General features: G+C 41.7%; 1 protein-coding gene across 1 annotated transcript in view; it reads left to right on the top strand.

Moving 5' to 3' along the window:
• ARNT2 (aryl hydrocarbon receptor nuclear translocator 2) overlaps nucleotides 1-17,130 on the top strand; it is a 150,089-nt gene that overhangs the window by 16,043 nt on the left and 116,916 nt on the right. The window contains exon 2 of the mRNA XM_070762965.1: nucleotides 8,426-8,537. Coding sequence (XP_070619066.1) covers nucleotides 8,426-8,537 — 112 coding nt within the window. The remainder of the gene's footprint in view (nucleotides 1-8,425; nucleotides 8,538-17,130) is intronic.

Here is a 17,130-nt window from a genome sequence, read left to right as displayed (position 1 = left end):
TTTATGCTTTGCTCTTGTTTTACATGTGAAAAGGCTGGTTGGTTGCTCCTTTTGTCTCAGTTTGAGACAGAAAGAGAGGTTGGGGAGGAATTGAGGGGTCTTTCTTCTTGGGTTTTTTTTAACGTGCAGATGTTTCCTTTTAGAGTGAAAAGAATCTCTTGTGAGCAAAACCCAGAATATTTTCCAGGAGATTAGAAGACTGGGCAGTGTAATTCTTAAGTGAATGGCATGGAGAATTTTGCCTGTGGGAAAATTAAAGTCCTGGTATTTCTAGTAAAAAAAATGATCAAGTTGTTGGTAGAAGAGCTCAGGGAGATTGATTGATTGATTGATTGATTGATTGATTGATTGATTGATTTACTTACTTACTTACTTACTTACTTACTTACTTACTTACTTATTTAGTCCAATAGAAACATAGAAACATAGAAGTCTGACGGCAGAAAAAGACCTCATGGTCCATCTAGTCTGCCCTTATACTATTTTCTGTATTTTATCTTAGGATGGATATATGTTTATCCCAGGCATGTTTAAATTCAGTTACTGTGGATTTATCTACCACGTCTGCTGGAAGTTTGTTCCAAGGATCTACTACTCTTTCAGTAAAATAATATTTTCTCATGTTGCTTTTGATCTTTCCCCCAACTAACTTCAGATTGTGTCCCCTTGTTCTTGTGTTCACTTTCCTATTAAAAACACTTCCCTCCTGGACCTTATTTAACCCTTTAATATATTTAAATGTTTCGATCATGTCCCCCCTTTGCCTTCTGTCCTCCAGACTATACAGATTGAGTTCATGAAGTCTTTCCTGATACGTTTTATGCTTAAGACCTTCCACCATTCTTGTAGCCCGTCTTTGGACCCGTTCAATGTTGTCAATATCTTTTTGTAGGTGAGGTCTCCAGAACTGAACACAGTATTCCAAATGGGGTCTCACCAGCATTCTATATAGCGGGATCATAATCTCCCTCTTCCTGCTTGTTATACCTCTAGCTATGCAGCCAAGCATCCTACTTGCTTTCCCTACCGCCCGACTGCACTGTTCACCCATTTGGAGACTGTCAGAAATCACTACCCCTAAATCCTTTTCCTTTGAAGTATTTGCTAACACAGAACTGCCGATACAATACATAATACACATTGAAGAGAAAGATATGTAATAATATAAGTAAAGAAAAGAATAGAATAAGAAAAGATGTAAAAGTATAGGTGAACATATTTGAAAAGAAGAAAAGATAAATAAGATAACCATGAGTGACTGTGAAAGGGATCTTGGAGTCTTAGTGGATAACCAGCTAAACATGGGCCAGCAGTGTGCAGCAGCGGCTAAAAAAGCCAACACAATCCTAAGCTGCATGAACAGGGGGATACACTCCAAGACCAGAGAGGTAAGAATACCACTCTATAAGGCCCTGGTCAGACGGCACCTGGAGTATTGCATCCAGTTCTGGTCACCACACTTCAAAAAAGATATAGAGACTCTAGAGAGGGTGCAGAAAAGAGCAACTAAAATGATAAAGGGACTAGAGACCAGGTCATACGAGGAAAGGTTGCTGGAACTGGGCATGGATAGTCTAGTAAAAAGAAGGGCTAGAGGGGACATGATAGCTGTATACAGGTACTTGAGGGGTTGCCACAGAGAGGAGGGGGACACACTGTTTTTCAGGGCACCAGAGGGCCGGACGAGGAACAACGGTTGGAAACTGACCAAGGAAAGATTCAACCTGGAGATAAGAAATAATTTCCTGACAGTGAGAGCTATCAACCAGTGGAACGGCCTGCCAGCGGAGGTTGTGGACTCCCCAACTTTGGACACTTTCAAGAGGAGATTGGGCTGCCATTTGGCTGGGGTGATGTAGGATTTCCTGCTCAGGCAGGGGGTTGAACTTGATGACCTGTAAGGTCCCTTTCAACTCTAATAATAAATAAATAAATAAAATAAGGAGAGACAGGGGACAGAAGGCACACTGGTGCACTTATGCACGCCCCTTACTGACCTCTAAGGAACCTGGAGAGGCCAATCATGGATAGTCTAAGGGAAAAACGTTGGGGGTTAGGGGTTGACACTACTGAGTCAGGTAATGAGTTCCACGCTTCGACAACTCGGTTGCTGAAGTCATATTTTTTACAGTCAAGTTTGGAGCTGTTAATATTAAGTTTGAATCTGTTGCGTGCTCTTGTGTTGTTGCGGTTGAAGCTGAAGTAGTAGAACGTTGCAGCATATAATCTTGTGGGCAATACTTGGATTGTGTTTTAGGCGACATAGTTCTAAGCTTTCTAGACCTAGGATTGATAGTCTGCTTTCATAGGGTATTCTGTTTCGAGTGGATGGTAGTTGGTATCATTTTTTATCCCCAAAAAGGAAGCAGTTTTCATATACAAGTGTCACCCAGAAAGCAATGCACTATTTTTTTTCTCAACCTACAGTAATCGTATTAGATATACATTATTTGAATTGTCAGGATGCGTGTGTAAATTTTGTGTTTCTTCAGAGAGATAGCGTAGCTGCAGCAGTGTTTCAAAATGGCGGTCTATAAGTGATGTACAGTACGTTACAAGCAGCATCTTGTCATTGAATTTCTCACTGCGGAGAAATTCATAAACATTTGTGTACAGTTTATGGAGAATCTGCAGTCGATAGAAGTACGGTTAGTCGCTGGGCATAGAGGGTGAAGCCATTCGAGGTGATTCACACAGCGCAGAAATGGCTTTGTGACCAGAACAAGGAGTGGTACCGACAGGGCATACTCACTGGAGGAAGGTCATAGAGCGGGATGGAGATTACGTGGAAAAATAGGGAGTGTAGAAGAAACATCATTCTTTCTTGTGTGTAAGTTTCATTGTGCTCAATAAATAATTGTTGAAGAAAAAATATGTGGTGCATTACTTTCTGGGCGACCCTCGTATTATAAATGTCCAGAGGTCTTGCATTTTGGATCGCAAAGAAAACATTGTCTTTTCACTTCTCCTTGTTCGTGCACCATGCCGTACAGATTTAATTGGCCAATTTAATGCTCCTGTTCCTGACATGACAAGCTGTCATTACTTAGACGGCAAGTTATAATATGAACTTTTATGACTACATTCTGCCTGGAGTGATAAAGAACAAAGACAGCTCTCTGGAAGCAACCTGAATATATATTTTTTTCCCACTCACTGGCTGTGCTATGTCTTTTCTAGACCCCCTCTCTAAGTGGTTTACAGAGTTAGCCTCTTGCCCCTGACAGTCTGGGTCCTCATTTCACTGATCTCAGAAGAATGGAAGGCTGAGTTAACGTTGAGCTGGTGAGAATCGAACTGTCGACAGCTGGCAGAATTAGCCTGCAGTATTGCATTCTAACCACTGCATCACCATGGTCCATCTAGTCTGCCTTTATACTATATCCTGCATTTTATCTTAGGATGGATATATGTTTATCCCAGGCACGTTTAAATTCAGTTACTGTGGATTTACCAACAACGTCTGCTGGAAGTTTGTTCCAAGCATCTACTACTCTTTCAGTAAAATAATATTTTCACACGTTGCTTCTGATCTTTCCCCCAACTAACCTCAGATTGTGCCCCCTTGTTCTTGTGTTCACTTTCCTATTAAAAACACTTCCCTCTTGAACCTTAATTAACCCTTTCACATATTTAAATGCTTTGATCGTGTCCCCCCTTTCCCTTATGTCCTCCAGACTATACAGATTGAGTTCATGAAGTCTTTCCTGATAGGTTTGGTGCTTAAGACCTTCCACCATTCTTGTAGCCCGTCTTTGGACCCATTCAATTTGATCTATCTCTTTTTGTAGGTGAGGTCTCCACAACTGAACACATTATTATTCCAAATGGGGTCTCACCAATGCTCTATATAGCGGGATCACAATCTCCCTCTTCCTGTTTGTTATACCTCTAGCTATGCAGCCAAGCTTTCTACTTGCTTTCCCTATCACCTGACTGCACTGTTCACCCATAGAAATGGTTCTGCCGGCGTGTCCCAACCAACTACAGAGTAATTAGTCCAAAAAGACACACACCACATGATAGAAGGAAAACCAAAAGTCTTTATCAACAGAAAAGCAGAAAAAACTCCCTTTTTAAATGTCAAAGGGATTTTTCTGGTACACACAAGGCACAGGTTAAATGCAATCCAATTTCTCACCCAGTAACTGGGAAATTGAGTCCAATTCCAAAAATCCAGAAATTCCACACACAGTCTTGAACAGGGAAACAACAAACCACGATCTTGACGAACTATGAATCAGATAAACTTCCATGAGGCTAAACCACGCTGCTCTTTTTATCTTTAGCACTAATTACAGCAGCCCTACCCAACCACAGGTGGCCTCACTTATCTCCTGTAATAATCCTTCAGTTGTTCTCTCCTATGCACCACTCTACGCATGCGTGGGTGGGTCCATCATAAATTCTTGTTCAGAATCCAGGGATGATAAGGATGATTGATCTCCTCCTTTGGCTGTCTGCCAAACTCCCCTCTTCCCTGCCACTCACGCTTCCTTCGTCAGAGGATCCTTCGTCAGGAGATTCTATCGGTAGCAAAACAGGCCTGTGGCATGTGGATGTTTCCTCCACCTCCACATTCCTTGGGGCAGAGCTGGGCCAGAGCCAACCACAACAGAAATCACTACCCCTAAATCCTTCCCTTCTGAACTGCCAATACAATACTCAGATTGAGGATTCGTTTTTCCCAAGTGCATTATTTTACATTTGGAAACATTAAACTGCAGTTTCCATTGCTTTGGCCACTCATCTAGTAAAGTTGTAAGCCGCCTTGAGTCCCATTGGGATTGGGCGGCATTGAAGCCAATAAATTAAATTAAAAATTAAATTATCATCCATCAAACACTCTCTTCCGTTTTCTGCCTTCCCTGCAGACCTCAAATATTTAACGTCAATGTCGTTGTCCCCCACCCCACCCACCCTGCAAATAAACCGATCAGTATGCGAGATACTTGTTCCTTGCTGAATCATAGTCTGTTCTTCAGCTAAACGGATCTGCGGTGACTGGATCTGAGCCGAATACCAATTTAGCAATGCATCTTCCCAGATGGGTGTTGTTGTTGTTATTTTTGACATTTCATATGGATTCCTTTTGGAAGAAGGTGCAATTCCAAGGAGAGAATAGAAACCCCAGGCATATTTGTGGGACGGCTTCGGCACAGGTGGGAAAACATTGATCTAGTTGAGAGCAGAGCGCATTGAAGAGCATTGAGCCTTCATGGGGTTAAGCTGAGCATTTGCAATGATGTATTAATCCAATTCTTTTTCTTTAAAAAAAAATTATTTATACTTTTATTTCCCTCTCCTTACCAATCCTCCTTCTTACTAATCTGGCACTCTTTTGCCTTTACTTTTTACATTCATAAAATATTCTTATTCATTTCCTACTACTGTACTTAAAATATATAGATACACATGAATATTAGAAATTGATAGATTATTTAAACGAGACGTAAGATTCATTATTAAAATTTAAGATAATTCTGATAATAGTTAAGATATCGTTTACTTATTCTTTATTTACATGGTTTAAGAAATACAACAATGATATTAAGAAATATATGTATTATGATTTACAATTTACAATGTATAATGTTACTAATTACACAAACCTCTTGATTGTGTATTCCCCCCCATCTTTCCTCTTATTTTTCCCTTTTTTTCTGTTCATCCTTTCCTACCCCCCTATTTCCCCCTTTCTTTTTGTGTATATTTATAAATAAAGTTTATTTTAAAAAAATTTTTTTTTCATTTTTAAACATCACAATATTTTAACAGAGTTCTATACCCGTAATCATAAATTATTTCTACTTGGTAATATACATTATTTCATATGTTTACAGAGTTCCATATTTTCATTATTCATTTCACATTGTTTCACATTCCTTTCTTTTTCTTAGTCCAATTGTACCATCTATTCCATATTTTGTAGTATTCTGAATTATTTTGTCCTTTAAGTTCCATAGTCCGTCCGTCCGTCTCCGCACACCTATAAATTTTATCCATTAGTATATTTTCCGGTAGGGTTTGAAAATTGAGCATATGCTATTCTCGCTGCCTTTAGGATATGTATTGTTAAAATCTCATTCTTTTTTCAATCATAGCTGCAGAAATAATGTCTTTAAGAATTTTGGACCTTTTTTGTGGTTCATATCAGTATTAGCATGTGAATGGAGATGATTAACATTATTTCGTGGAGCATATGTGTTTAGGAAAGATTTGATTGAGCCTTTGTTGTCAAATGCCAGGCTGGCATTATGGTCTTTCTATCTGTTTTTCTCTTTCTTCCTTTTTTCTCTCTTTGCATTTGATGGTAAAATATTTCCTCTAACTGCACGATAAAGGTTAAGGAACAGACACATTATATCTGGCATTCCTTAAAATTGTGGTTTTAAAATCTCTTTTATCAACGTTGAGTATTTGAGTTTCTCTTTGTCATTCGTGTAGAGAGACTGGGAATTGCTAATTCACAGAATGCTCACAATGTACAGTGATACCTCGTCTTACAAACGCCTCGTCATACAAACTTTTCGAGATACAAACCCGGGGTTTAAGGTTATTTGGCCTCTTTTTACAAACTATTTTCACCTTACAAACCCACCGCCACCGCTGGGATGCCCCACCTCCGTACTTCCGTTGCCAGTGAAGTACCCGTTTTTGCACTGCTGGGATTTCCCTGAGGCTCCCCTCTATGGGAAACCCCACCTCCGGACTTTATTTATTATTATTTATTACTTATATTTGTATGCCGCCCCTCTCCGAAGACTCGGGGCAGCTCACAACACGTGGAAACAAATCATAAATAATCTGACAATTTAAAATATTAAAGATTTAAGAAAGACCCCATATACTAACAGACATACACACAAGCATACCATACATAAATTAGACATGCCCAGGGGTAGATGTTTCAGTTCCCCCATGCCTGACGGCAAAGGTGGGTTTTAAGGAGTTTACGGAAGGCAGGAAGAGTAGGGGCAGTTCTAATCTCCGGGGGGAGTTGGTTCCAGAGGGCCAGTGCCACCACAGAGAAGGCTCTTCCCCTGGGGCCCGCCAACCGACATTGTTTAGTTGACGGGACCCGGAGAAGGCCCATTCTGTGGGACCTAATCGGTCGCTGGGATTCGTGTGGCAGGAGGCGGTCTCGGAGATATTCTGGTCCAATGCCATGAAGGGCTTTAAAGGTCATAACCAACACTTTGAATTGTGACCGGAAACTGATCGGCAGCCAATGCAGACTGCGGAGTGATGGTGAAACATGGGCATACCTAGGTAAGCCCATGACTGCTCTCGCAGCTGCATTCTGCACGATCTGAAGTTTCCGAACACTTTTCAAAGGTAGCCCCATGTAGAGAGCATTACAGTAGTCGAACCTCGAGGTGATGAGGGCATGAGTGACTGTGAGCAGTGAGTCCCGGTCCAGATAGGGCCGCAACTGGTGCACCAGGCGAACCTGGGCAAACGCCCCCCTCGCCACAGCTGAGAGATGTTTTTCTAATGTGAGCTGTAGATCGAGGAGGACGCGCAAGTTGCGGACCCTCTCTGAGGGGGTCAATAATTCCCCCCCCAGGGTGATGGACGGACAGATGGAGTTGTCCTTGGGAGGCAAAACCCACAGCCACTCCATCTTATCCGGGTTGAGCTTGAGTCTGTGTTTTTGTGATGCTGCAGGGAAATCCCAGCAAAAACGGGCACTTCGCTGGCAACAGAAGTCCAGAGGTGGGGTTTCAAAGCGAGGGGAGCCTCAGTGAAATCAAAATTTGGCTGGCAAAAGGGGTGAATTTTGGGCTTGCACGCATTAATCACTTTTCCATTGATTCCTATGGGAAACATTGTTTCGTCTTACAAACTTTTCACCTTAAGAACCTCGTCCCGGAACCAATTAAGTTTCTAAGACAAGGTATCACTATAATTAATAATGTCATTTTTTTAAAAAAAATTGATGTTGTAATGTTCTTGTAGGTTTCAAAGAATTATTCGTAAGAACAACTACATTGGATCAGAGAAATCGTACAGTAGCCTAGCATTCTGCTACCTGGAATTATCTTTAATCACTTATTTCTTAGATGTTTGAGGTTACTTGGCTCCAAAAAGAGGCTGCACAGTTAACACATGTTTAAAAACTCATAATCTAAAAAAAAAGACAAGCCACTGGCCTATTATTTTTCCAATGTTATTCCTCAGCAAATAGCATGCAATCCTTTGCTTCCAGGCTACCATTTCTCCTGAGCTTTTGAAGGATTGCAGTGGGAATAAATCGCAAGATACTTTTTTTTAGTAGCCATTCTGTCAATAAGTAAGTCTCCGGTGGAAACCATTTTGTGAATGAGCTCACTGCAATCTATCCAAAGGTCAGATAGGCCAGGAAGCCCCTCCCTCCATTGGCCTGCCAACTGAAGCGCATGCTTTATGTTCTGTGTTGCAGAAATGGCATCGGACATACCAGGGTCAGTGACCTTGCCAGTGGCACCCATGGCTGCTGGTCAAGTGAGAATGGCGGGAGCTGTGCCTGCCAGAGGGGGAAAGAGACGTTCTGGGTAAGTAAGAAGCACTTTTTTCAAAATGTTGAGTGGACGAACAGGTCTTTTCAAGATGGAGTCTTCTTCTTCTTCTTCTTCTTCTTCTTCTTCTTCTTCTTATTATTATTATTATTATTATTATTATTATTATTATTATTATTATTATTATTATTCTTATTATTATTCTTATTCTTATTCTTATTCTTATTCTTATTCTTCCTCTTCCTCTTCCTCTTCCTCTTCTCCTCCTCCTCCTCCTCTTCCTTCTTCTCCCCCCTTCTCCTTCTCCCTCTTCCTCTTCTTCGTCTTCTTCCGCCTTCTCCTCCTTCTCCCACTCCTCCTCCTCCTCTTCATGTTCTTTTTCTTCCTCTTCTTCCTTCTCCTCCTCTTCCTACTTCCCCTCTTCTTTCTCTTCCTCTTCCTCCTCCTCCTCTTTTTCTTCCCTCCACCTCCTCCCCTCCCTCTGTCTCATGCAAAACACACACATACACACACCAGGGGTGGGTTCCTTCCAGTTTGGAACAGTTTGCCCGACCTGATAGCGACCCACTGATGACGTCACAATAGTGTCACCGAACCGGATTGGTCGGTACCTGTCCGTGAGCACTGCCATCTTTTCTTTGCATTTTTTTTATTTTTAAAAAAATTGATTTCCCCCCCCCCCCCCTTTCAAGCATGCACAGAAGCCAAGTTCTGCCACTGTGTATGCGGTCGCCATCTTTTTTTGGCTTTATTGTTGTTGTTTTTTAAATTCTTTTGGAGTTTTTGTTACTGTGCAAGTGTGTGCCCACAAGGTACAACCACGCAGCATGGGAGGGAGCGAACTAGCAGCGAGGTAAGTTGGAACCCACCCCTGACACTCACCCACCCCCCTAAACACAGATAGATGCTAAATGGCTGCAAGTTTGGGACGAATAATATTTCATTTATAGGGTGGAGAAATGAAAGAAAGAAAAGGATTTGAGAGGGAGGGATACATTTTGCACGAGTACCCAGGTCCATAGTTCCCTCTAAGCTGAGCAGTGAGCAATCGCTCACTTAAAAATCATCATCAACTCAGAGTTTTCCAAACCTGCCCAGAAGCTGAGAGGGAAAGAGTGAGAGGGAAGGAGAGAGAGAGGAAGAGAGGAAGAGAGAGAAACAGATAGAAAAAAGAGAGGAAGGAAAAGAGAAAGAAAAAGAATGGGAGTAAGGAAGAGAGAAAGAAAATCAAAATCTAGTTTGAAAGTAGCTCAACTATTTAAGTGGCATTTTGATATTGATAGAGTTGCCCTATTATGAGCTCACTGTTATAGACACATAGTACAGTATTTTATTTTGAAATTCTCTAAGGCAAAACAGGGTGGGCTTTTGATTTGTTTATTTGTTTGTTTGTTTGTTTGTTTGTTTATTTATTTATTTATTTATTTATTTATTTATTTATTTATTTATTTATTTATTTATTTATTTATTTATTTATTTATTTATTTATTTATTTATTTATTTATTTATTTATTTATTTATTTATTTATTTATTATTTCTGTGCTGCCCAGTCCCGCAGGGACTGCCGCTCAGACACTATACTTTTCCGCCTACCCCCCCAAAAAAAAATTAGAGGGAACACTGCCCAGGTCTTCTCTTTGAAGGTCGCTCTAGTGGATTTCCTAACACTAGGAGGGAAAAGAAGAGGTGGTACAGTATTGCGAGGTGGATAAATCATGCACCAATGAAGGTTGGAAATGCCAGAACATTGAAGAAGAATTTTATCCTAGGTGGTAGATCCATCCATCCATCCATCCATCCATCCATCCATCCATCCATCCATCCATCCATCCATCCACACAAACACCCACACACCATATCTCCGGGACTGCCTTCTGCCGCACAAATCCCAGTGACTGGTTAGGTGCCGCAGAGTTGGCCTTCTCTGGGTCCCGTCGACTAAACAATGTCGTTTAGCGGGACCCAGGGGAAGGGCCTTCTCTGTGGCGGCCCCGACCCTCTGGAACCAGCTCCCCCCTGATATCAGAGTTGCCCCCACCCTCCTTGCCTTTCGCAAGCTCCTTAAAACCTGCCTCTGTCGTCAGGCATGGGGGAATTGAAATTTTCCCTTCCCCCTAGGCTTATAGAATTTATACATGGCATGCTTGTATGTATGATTGGTTCTTTAAATTGGGGTTTTTAAAGATTATTTTTAATATTAGATTTGTTCACATTGTCTTTTTTATTGTTGTTAGCCGCCCCGAGTCTTCGGAGAGGGGCGGCACAGAAATCTAATAAATACAATACAAATACAAATACAATCCTGTTTAGAAATTTCTGAAAATAAAATACAAAGTAAAACCTCAAATACACTGCTCAAAAAAAATATAAAGGGAACACTTAAAAAACACAAAATAACTCCAAGTAAATCAAACTTCTGTGAAATCAAACTGTCCACTTAGGAAGGTTAGTTGGGGGGAAAAATCAGAAGCAACGTGAGAAAATATTATTTTACCGACAGAGTAGTAGATGCTTGGAACAAACTTCTAGCAGATGTGGTTGGTAAATCCACAGTCACTGAATTTAAACATGCCTGGGATAAACATATATCCATCCTAAGATAAAATACAGTATAAGGGCAGACTAGATGGACTATGAGGTCTTTTTCTGCCGCCAATCTTCTATGTTTCTAACAGTGATTGACAATCAATTTCACATGCTGTTGTGCACACTCAACTTTGTACAGAACAAGGTATTCAATGAGAATATTTCATTCATTCAGATCTAGGATGTGTTTTTTCAGTGTTCTCTTTATTTATTTATTTTGAGCAGTATATTATGATCCCAAAGAAGATAAATGAAAGGTAGCCCAATTTATGAAGAAGGGTGCCGACAATGGCCAGAATCAATCGGGTACAAGATTGGAAAAGGGGGATAAAAAAAAATCTTCCATGAAGCTTTCATCTTCTCTAAAATGATTTTCAGCCACTAAGCACAAAAAGCTTTTCTGCTCCCTGAATTAATAGTTTCCACCTTGTGTTTTTGACTGAACGCTAAAGTTAGATGCAGTCATATTTCTCGATGTATGGATTTTTTCCCCCTGTCTCTTTTCTTTCTCAAATAAGTAATGTGCAGTGAAATTTCATGGTGAAAGGAGCAGTCTTTTCGAAGGACTGCAAACCAGTCTAACATCCATCTGAACGAAATGCTGTGAACGGTAAATGGCTGGGGGGATATTTGTAAAGGATGGAAGGTTTAACCTTGGTCTGATTTCAAATTTATATCCTGCTCTGCAGAGGAGTTAAATGCAAATGGGAAACGGTGAACAGCTTGAATGACTGTAGAGTCAACTAAACAATGTCCTCTGGCAGGACCCAGGGGAAGAGCCTTCTCTGTGGTGGCCCCGACCCTCTGGAACCAGCTCCCCCCGGAGATCAGAATTGCCCCCACCCTCCTTGCCTTTCGTAAGCTCCTTAAAACCCACCTCTGTCGTCAGGCTTGGGGGAACTGAACTACCCTTTCCCCCTAGGCCAGGGGTCGGGAACCTATGGCTCGCGAGCCAGATATGGCTCTTTTGATGGCCGTATCTGGCTCGCAGACAGGGCTCCTAGCACTGAGCTCCCGCTCGCAGCTGTCCCCTGGCTCCTGCTCGATGCCACGGTTTTCGGCGCTGTCCTGCTGGGCCCCAAAGATGGAAGGCAGGAAGAAGGAGAGCTCCATTCTTCTCGCCTTTTTCCCGCCTTCCGTCTTTGGGGCACAGCAGGACAGCGCCGAAAACCGCGGCATCGAGCAGAAGCCGGGGGACAGCTGCGAGCGGGAGCCCCAGGAGGGAAGTACCGGCAGCGCCCCGCCCAGCTGAAGCTTCACTGGCGTCGGCGGCAAATGTCCTTTGTGGCCCGGTGGGAGGGGGGGGGCTGCAGCGGCCGCAGGCAGTCGCAGGGAGATGGCGGCGGCGAGAGGGAGCTCCAGCTGGGCTGGGGGTTCGGGGGGGCCATGAACGCCGCCCGGAGCCAATGGCTTCTTTTGGGCTTACTTGAATTCCTGCTGCTGGTAAGCGCGCGCGGGTGGCCGGGTGGGAAGGGCGAGGCGCGAGGGGGAGGCAAGTGGAGAAGCGGAGAGAGAGAGAAGTGGACCAAAAGAAAGAAAAGGGAAAGAGAGGGAGGGAAAGAGAAATGGAGAGGAAGGAAGGAGGGAGGGAGGGGAGGGAGGGAGAGAAGGAAGGAAGAGAAAGGAGGGTAGAAAGAGAGGGAGAGAGAGAGGAGAGAGAAAGGAAGAGGAGAGATAGAAAGGAAGAGAGAGAAAGAAAGAGGGATAGAAAGAGAGAGAGAGTGAGAGATGCTCAGTGAGCCTTTCTTTGAAGTTGCCTTTCTTTCTTTCTTTCTTTCTTTCTCTCTTTCTCTTTCTCTCTTGCTCTCTTGCTCTTTCATTCTTTTTTCTTTCTCTTGCTTTCTTTCTTTCTCTTTCTTTCTCTCCTTCCTTCCCTCCTTCCATTTCTTTCATTCCCCCTCTCTATTTTTATTTCTCTTTCATTCTTTCTTTCTCTCTTTCTTGCTTTCTTTCTTGCACTTTTTCTTTCTCTCTTTTACCTTCCCTTCCTCTATTTCTTCTTTTCTTTCTCCTTCCTACCTTCTTCCCTCCCTCCCTTCCTTCAGTCCTTCCTCTCTTACTCTCCCCTTTCATAAGTTTCCTTGCTTCCTTCCTCTGTTCCTGTCCCTTCCCCCTTTCTTTCTTTCTTTCCTTCCTTCCCTCCCTCCATTTCTTGCTTTCCTTCTCCTTCCTCCCTTGTTTCCTCCCTCATTCCCTTCTTTCACTCCTTCTTCTCTTACTCTCCCCTTTCACACCTTTCCTTGCTTTCTTTGCACACTTCCTCTGTTCCTGTCCCTTCCCTCTTTCCTTCCTTCCTTCCCACCCTCCGTCCATTCATTCACCCATTCCTCTCTTGATCGCCCCTTTTACCATTCCTTCCTTCCTTCCTTCCGATGTGGGCCTGGGCCAGCAGAGTAGTTTGCTTTTGCACCCCGTCTCGAGCTCCCTTGGTGCCAACCCGGTCCTCCCCACTTCAGAGAGAAGGGGGAGAAAGAGAGAGAGAGAAAGAGAAAGAGAGAGATAAAAAGAGAAAGATAGAGGGAGGGAGAGAAAGAGATAGAAAGAGACAAAGAGAGGGGGAGAGAAAGAGAGAGAGAAAGAAAGAGAGAAAGGGAGATACGTACGGCTCTCGCGGAATTATATTTCAAAATATGTGGCGTTTACGGCTCTCTTAGCCAAAAAGGTTCCTGACCCCTGCCCTAGGCCTATACAATTTATGCATGGTATGCTTGTGTGTATGTTTGCTTTTTAAATAAGGATTTTTAAATTATTTTAAACATTAGATTTGTTACATGCTGTTTATTACTGGTGTTAGCCGCCCCGAGTCTACGGAGAGGGGCGGCATACAAGTCTAATAAATAAATAATAATAATAATAGAGGAAAAGAAAAGAAAAATATTCAACATCTATATCTTTGTAAGATCTTGCCTCAAACTAGCAATGGCAATAGCATTTAGACTTATATACTGCTTCACAGTGCTTCACAGCCTTCTCTAAGTGGTTTACAAAGACTAAGCATATTGGAAGGATGGAGGGATGGAAGGATGAGTCAATCTTGAGCCTACTGAGATTCGATCTGCCAAACTACTGCCAGCCGGTGATCAGTAGAAGTAGCTTGCAGTACTGATGCTGTTTGAGTACAGTGTTCCCTTGTTTTTCGCGGGTTCGAACTTCGCGAATAGCCTATACCACGGTTTTTCAAAAAATATTAATTAAAAAATACTTCGCGGGTTTTTTTCTATACCACGGTTTTTCCTCACCAATGCCATCATACGTCATCTCCAAACTAATTTTTTGCAAATAAATAACAAAAAATAATAATTATTGTTAATAAATAATTATATTTATAAATATCAGGATCACTAAGTGTCTTATTCAACGGTGAGTGCCAGTAATAATGATGAGTTAATGGTTGTTAAGGGAATGGGAAATGGTAATTTAGGGGTTTAAAGTGTTAAGGGAAGGCTTGTGATACTGTCCATAGCCCAAAATGGTGTATTTACTTCCGCATCTCTACTTCGCGGAAATTCGACTTTCGCGGGCAGTCTCGGAACGCATCCCCCGCGGAAATCGAGGGAACACTGTATTTACAAAACAGTTGATAGTTTTTGAGCTCCCTAAACCGTTTAATTAAAAAGAGATGTTTACAAAACCCAGGGGGAAAAATGCATTCCCCAGTATTTCTACCATTTGTGGAAGACACACATCTATCAGTAAGTGGGCAGAGAATCCTGTTCTTTTTATCAGAGGATAATCAGAATTGCAGGAAAAAAAACAATGGCTGCCAATCTGCCTAACGACCTGTATACTGCACGAGTCAAAAAGAGGGCGAGGAAAATATTTTCTGACCTCTCACATCCTGGACACAAACTGTTTCAACTCCTACCCTCAAAACATTGCTACACACCAAGACAACTAGACACAAGAACAGTTTCCCCCCCGAACGCCATCACTCTGCTAAACAAATAATTCCCTCAGCACTGCCAAACTATTCACTAAGGCTGCATTACTATTACTATTAGTCTTCTCATTGTTCCTATCGCCCATCTCCTCTCACATATGACTGTAAGACTGTAACGTGTTGTTTGTATCCTTATGATTTAGGAATAGTCTTTGGGGAAGGCTAATAAATCCAATAAAATAACTAAATAAATAACTAAATAGATAGATAGGATTGATAGATGATAGCTAGATAGCTAGATAGCTAGATACCGTGTTTCCCCGAAAGTAAGACAGTGTCTTACTTTCTTTTTATCCCCAAAAGCCCCACTATGTCTTACTTTCGGGGTATGTCTTATATTGGAAAAAAATTGTCGAATTTTTTGTTTTAACCATAAAATTAACATTTATTAACAACCTGAACAGTATTGTATTCACCACAAAACAGCAGACGATACCCCAGTATGCCAGTGTATATGTTTTACTGATGTATGATTAATACTGTGTGCATTACCGTATTTTAAGCAGGAGGCGGCAGTGACAAGTGCAGGGGACGGCGCAGTGACGTATGGAGAGGGGGACGGTGCGGACGTGGGCAGGAGGCGGCGCACAGCTAGATGAGAGGGAGGCGGCAATACCCCCGTGTTTCCCCGAAAGTAAGACATATGTCTTACTTTCGGGGTACGGCTTATATTAGCCGACCCCCCCTGAAACCCCTGATATGTCTTACAATCGGGGGTGTCTTACTATCGGGGAAACAGGGTAGCTAGCTAGCTAGCTAGCTAGCTAGATAGATAGATAGATAGATAGATAGATAGATAGATAGATAGATGATAGCTAGATAGCTAGATAGCTAGATAGCTAGATGATAGATAGATAGATTCTATTTATCTGTCATCTGATAGATAGATAGATAGATAGATAGATAGATAGATAGATAGATAGATAGATAGATGATACATGGATAGATAGATAGATAGATAGATAGATAGATAGATTATAGACAGACAGACAGACAGACAGACAGACAGACAGACAGACAGATAGATAGAGCTATATCATTTAGTGCTTCACAGCCCTCTTTAAGCAGTTTATAGTGAGTCAGCCTCTTGCTCCCAACTATCTGAGTCCCCATTTTACCGACCTTGGAAGGATGGCTGGCTGAGTCAACCTTGAATCTGCTGAGATTCCATCTGCCAAACTGCTGGCAGTCGGCGATCAGCAGAAGTAGCTTGTAGTACTGCACTCTAACCACTGCACCACCGGTGCTGTTGTCAATTTATATTAATATTGTTTCCTGATTTAATTTAATTTAATTTATTTTACTCCTATGCCGCCCAATCCCATAGGAGTCAATAAGTATGATTGCTTATTTTCCCCTATGACAATCATTAACTGTTGTACTCTATGATTCTGGACAAATGTATCTTTTCTTTTATGTACACTGAGAGCATATGCACCAAAGATAAATTCCATGTTTGTCCAATCACACTTGGCCAATAAAGAATTCCATTCTATTTTATTATTACTTGGAACAAACTTCCAGCAGACGTGGTTGGTAAATCCACAGTAACTGCATTTAAACATGCCTGGGATAAACATAGATCCATCCTAAGAGAAAATACAGGGAATAGTATAAGGGCAGACTAGATGGACCATGAGGTCTTTTTCTGCTGTCAATCTTCTGTTTCTGTTTCTCTTATTAACTTAACCAAATGACCACTAGAGGGCACAGTTTCTCCACCAATCACCTAAACACCAACAAATGAAGAGCTGAAAGAACAGCTTAATTTCAATGAAAATCAGAGTCATTCTCTCTGCATCTCAGAAATATATATTAATGGCATTAGAAAAAGGGGGTCATGATTTAGATGATTATATTGTATTGTTTTTTTTATTATGTTGTAAGCCACCCCGAGTCTTCGGAGCGGGGCGGCGTATAAATCCAATTAAATAGTTTTTGGAACAATTAGTTTAATAGATTTTGTAAGAGCCAAATAAGATGTGAATTTGATGACCAGCAATTAATGTAAAGGTTATTGTAATGTTTTAATATTAAATGGAGAAAAGCTATATTTTAAGAGGCTTCTGAATATATAAGATATTATATGTTTGTAAAGTCTT

This window comes from Erythrolamprus reginae, chromosome 10, assembly GCF_031021105.1.
Source record: "Erythrolamprus reginae isolate rEryReg1 chromosome 10, rEryReg1.hap1, whole genome shotgun sequence".
Taxonomy (NCBI): Eukaryota; Metazoa; Chordata; class Lepidosauria; order Squamata; family Dipsadidae; genus Erythrolamprus; species Erythrolamprus reginae.
The sequence above is the reverse complement of the archived record's forward strand: the minus strand, read 5'-3'. Positions and strand labels throughout refer to the sequence as shown.